The sequence below is a fragment of the Chenopodium quinoa genome, unplaced genomic scaffold, assembly GCF_001683475.1.
Source record: "Chenopodium quinoa cultivar QQ74 unplaced genomic scaffold, ASM168347v1, whole genome shotgun sequence".
In the NCBI taxonomy this organism is placed as follows: domain Eukaryota; kingdom Viridiplantae; phylum Streptophyta; class Magnoliopsida; order Caryophyllales; family Amaranthaceae; genus Chenopodium; species Chenopodium quinoa.
Genome location: NW_018743292.1, coordinates 6,353,287 through 6,358,023, shown reverse-complemented (window position 1 = coordinate 6,358,023; position 4,737 = coordinate 6,353,287). Strand labels below are relative to the sequence as shown.

General features: G+C 36.1%; 1 protein-coding gene across 1 annotated transcript; it reads left to right on the top strand.

Annotated features, from left to right (window-relative positions):
* Positions 1 to 336: 336 nt before the first annotated feature.
* On the top strand, positions 337 to 3,566 carry LOC110736688 (LEAF RUST 10 DISEASE-RESISTANCE LOCUS RECEPTOR-LIKE PROTEIN KINASE-like 2.5). The gene is made up of 3 exons (XM_021916983.1): positions 337 to 1,161; positions 2,124 to 2,153; positions 2,268 to 3,566. Exons 1-3 carry the CDS (start codon positions 360 to 362, stop codon positions 3,377 to 3,379), a joined length of 1,944 nt encoding a protein of 647 aa, XP_021772675.1. The 5' UTR covers positions 337 to 359; the 3' UTR covers positions 3,380 to 3,566.
* Positions 3,567 to 4,737: the final 1,171 nt, after the last annotated feature.

Genomic DNA, 4,737 nt, shown 5'->3' with positions numbered 1-4,737 from the left:
TGGGGCAAGCCCGGGGTTTATAGGGTGATTGTGATAGTAAAGGTGTGGTCTCATATGTCCAAAAATAGAATGGAGCAAAAATAAAGAGACGTACTAAAAAGGAAAGTAGGGCAAAAAAAATAAGGGAAAGAGTGATTACTTGGCTAAAGTCTTAGCTTTTTTTTTTCTGGCAACTACTGTAGTACTAATAAAGTCTTTGGTCCAAGTAAGACCAAGTCTTTGGTCCAAGTAAGACCAAGTCTTCTTGATGATTCAAAGTCATATAATCCTAGCCTTACTTCGTTAAAGTATCACATTTATTTTTCTTCTCTACTATTCTAATCTTATTACAAGAAAAGCTTGGTTGTTTTTATCAAAAAATGATCTCTAATGGTTTTATAAGCATACAGTTTCCTTTCATAACCTGTATTTTCTTGTTGTTAGCTGTTGTTCCCTTGTCAAATTCTCAGAGTCCACTATATGCAGCATGCTCTCTTTCATACTCGTGTGGGCGAATCCTAAATGTCGGGTATCCATTTTGGGGAGATAATAGGCCCAGCTTCTGTGGAGTCCCAGAATTCAAGCTAAGCTGTAATAATGATTCTTCATTTCCTACTATGAAAATTTCCTCAAGTATATTACAAGTGCTTGACATCAACACATCTCTCCATACCATCACTATTTCCTCAAGTAACCTTTATAACAAGTGTTATTTGCAAGATACAAGCTCTTCAGCCATTCTACCCACTTTAAAGCTAAGCCAAAACATAGATTACAGAAATATAAGTTTATTCTATGGTTGCAATAGCAGTTGTGACTCCAGAAATGACTCCAAGACTTTTTCTTGCTCCAACGATGATGGTGTCAATGGTACTGCTTATTACTTTGACAACGCATCAGGCATTAGCAGCTTTAATAACTCGTCATGCTCGTGCAATTACAGTGCAACTTTTTATGTGGATAACAAAGCGGTATATGAGCTCAGTCGTAGCACGGATGCCTCGCTTCGTAGTGTCTTAAACAAGTGGTCAATCGTTAAGTGGAATTACATGGCGAACGTTGCTGCCTGTTCCAAGTGTGAGGAGTCTGGTGGCAGATGTGGATCATCAGAGGAATTCTTTTCAGATCAGTTGGTTTGTTATTGCCGAGATGGGCGTCGGGCATTAATATGTTCTGAACCAGGTGCTAATTCATTACTTTGCCTTTTAATTTTGGAATAGCTAACCAGCCTTATCTTTATTACAACAGATCACATTGACAAATAATTTTCAAAAGTCTTTGAGGTCAACTCGTTCAAGTTGATTTTTATGATGGAAGTTATTAGAGTATTGATTGTCAAGTGATTATCATGACTGCAAGCAATTACTAACTGCTTTTGGTAATAATATTTTTAAGGTTAGCATAATAGCATGTTTGGTCATTGGAGATAACTCAATAGAAAGGTAAAATTGTTGATATATATATATATATATATATATATATATATATATATATATATTAGGTTCATTTACATTTCAATAGTTTTCCTTTTAAAATCATCTGATAAAATAAACTTTCAAATTACAATAGTATTCCTCGACAATGTAATAGGCCATCAAGTTGTATTAGACTGTAAATCTGGTTTGTATATTCTAATGAATAAGTGGAAAATTTAAGATGAAAGGTTGGAAATTTAATTTGATTGATAATGCCAAAAGAGGTTACAAATGATAGGTTGTTGAACCCATGAACAAACCCACATGTGAGTAAAAGTGTTGTGCCACATTGAAAGAGTGTAAAAGTGAAAAGGAGTATTAAGATGTGTATTCCATATTGAAGAAAAGAAAGTTGTGTCCACTTTATAAGGCTAAGGGATTACTCCCCTTATTGCCGATTTTGAGGTGGAACCTCCTTGGACTTGTAAAATGCATACTCGTAGTGGGTGTGGCCCAGGCTCGTTTATCATAGGCTTATTACTCTCTTTGATAACTCTGCTTGGTGAATTCTTTTTTACTTGTAGCACTATTAAGGATTCAAGAAAGAAATTAATTTGTATATGAAAATGAAGAATTTGTATTTATATTTATAGACGTAGCAAAAAACTAGCATCACTCAAGGATTAATGCTTAAGCACGGACTAATGTCTACAAGTCTTCTTTGTGCAGGTGGAAGACGAAATTTAATCTTAGGATCAGGTATTGTACATACAATTCTCTTTGTACCAATATAAATTCTGTAGCAAGTGTTTGTAAGAAAGGGAATAAGGGATTCAAAATTGAGGAAACTTTTATATGATTATTGTTCTACAGGTGTAGCTGCTTCAGTCCTAGGGATGATGATGGTGGTTGCTTTGGTCATCATTGCAAAGAAAAGACGGAAAACCAGTAAATTTTCATTTCTATGGAGTAGACGAACAATAGGGAATCAAAATGTGGCGGCCTTTTTACAAAGTTATGGATCTCTCGCGCCAAAAAGATACACATATGCAGACATAAAGAAAATAACCAATTCCTTCAAAGATAAACTTGGTGAAGGAGGTTATGGAAGTGTTTACAAAGGAAGACTACACAATGGTCGTTTCGTGGCAGTGAAGAAATTGAAGGTTTTAAAGGGTGATGGAAAAGATTTCATCAATGAGATATTGAGCATTAGCAGGACTAATCATGTCAATGTCGTGACTCTTTTAGGATTTTGTTTCGAAGGAAACAGGAGAGCTCTTGTCTTTGAGTTCTTGCCTAATGGATCTCTTGAAAAGTTTATATATGGTAAAGAGATTAGACAGTCATTGCAATGGGAAACTATATTAAGCATTGCGATTGGAATTTCTCGGGGACTAGACTACCTACATAGAGGTTGTAATACACGAATATTGCACTTTGACATTAAGCCTCATAATATTCTGCTTGATGATGAATTTCATCCAAAGATTTCTGACTTTGGCCTTGCTCAATTGTGTCCACCAAAGAAAAGTATGATTTCAATGTCGGAAGCAAGGGGGACAATTGGATATATTGCTCCAGAAGTTTTTTGTAGAAATTTTGGTGGCATTTCCCATAAATCAGATGTTTATAGCTACGGGATGATGCTCATAGACCTAGTTTGTGGCAGGAAAATTCCAACTAATGAAGTTCAGCATGACAATAGTGAACTGTACTTTCCCGAATGGATATACAGTCGATTTGAGCCTGTGCATGAAGCTGCAGTTGATGGGATTGAGGATAATGACAAAAACGAGTTAGAGAGAAAAATGATTTTGGTTAGCTTATGGTGCATACAAGCATATCCTTCAAACAGACCGCCAATGAATAGAGTTGTAGAGATGTTGGAAGGGCCATTTGAGGTGCTACAAATGCCGCCTAAGCCACATTCATCTTCTCCTGCAAGATGTGTGTTTGATGCGTCGCTTATGAGCACCACATAAGTTCTGTTTTTTGCTTATATTCCGTATGTTATATTAAGGCTGTCTATCACCATCAGATGAGAAATGTCAGAAGCATGTTGATGATGTACAGTTTAGGTTCACGAATCTGTTGTAAACTTTTATTGAAAAATTCTATGACTGCCGAAAGTATAACATAAATAAGAAAAAGAACAATGAATCATTTGGCTGTGGGATTTAATTTTGTAGCAGCATTAACGACTAATCAATACTGTTTTAATTTACTGATGCAGTTATCTCAAAGATTATGGTTATTGTCGTTTGTTTTAAAGGAAAAAAAGAGATAGAGATGATATGTGATCATGCTTCCTTTTTTTTTGGGGGGGGGGGGGGGGGTCAGTCTTACTGTCTTATTTTGTGCTTCTCTTTATGTTGCTGATTTTCAGCTTTTGGTGAGCTTATGGTGCATACAACCATATCCCTCGAACAGGTCGCCTATGAACAGAGTTGTAGAAATGAGAAAAAGAACAATGACTCATTTGGTTGTGTGATTTTATTTTGTACCATGCATTAACAGTCAGTACGTACTGATGCAGTTATCTCAAAGATGATGGTTATTGCCATCTGTTCAAAAGGAAAAAAGATAAAGATGATATATGATTGTGGCTTTTTCCCCCCTTGTCCTGCTGTCTTTTCTTTGTTGCTGTTTCTCAGTATTTTGCTGCTGCTATACTTTTAAGTCCATTTTAATTTCCAATCACTTCATGATAGTCCTGATAGATCTATTCAAGGTGAAGGCAGGGGAGAGTACACAAGGCAATGACAGTTTTCAAGATTGACTAATTGCACCAAATGACTTGAAGTGTTGTTGCTGCCTGGTGACAAACAAAAAGGCACGAACTTTGATTTATCAAATGAAGAAAAGCAGCAAATATCATTTCAAGCAGGATCTTTTTCATTGCATATACTTTTGTGTTGATTTCTGAATGACTGCTACAAATGAAACATTCTCTCTGCCTTATATATGACAGCCCACCATACTAACCTAGGGAATTGGCATAAAAGCACCACTATGAAGATTACAGCTCATAACACTAAATAACAAATACTGAAGCACATGACAGAACTAACATACAAAATAACATATTATAGCTACTGCAATATATCAGTACTACTCTCTATTTCATCACTCCCCCTTAAGCTTAGAGTGAGGAATGAGACTGAACTCCAAGCTTGGTCATGAGCTGATTCATTTGTTCAACAGACAAGATCTTAGTGAACATGTCTGCAATTTGCTGAGAGCTGTGAACATAGGTAGGAGCAACGACCCTTTCACTTGACTTGTCTCTAATGAAATGGCAGTCAATGTCAACATATTTTGTTTTTTCATGATGCACTGG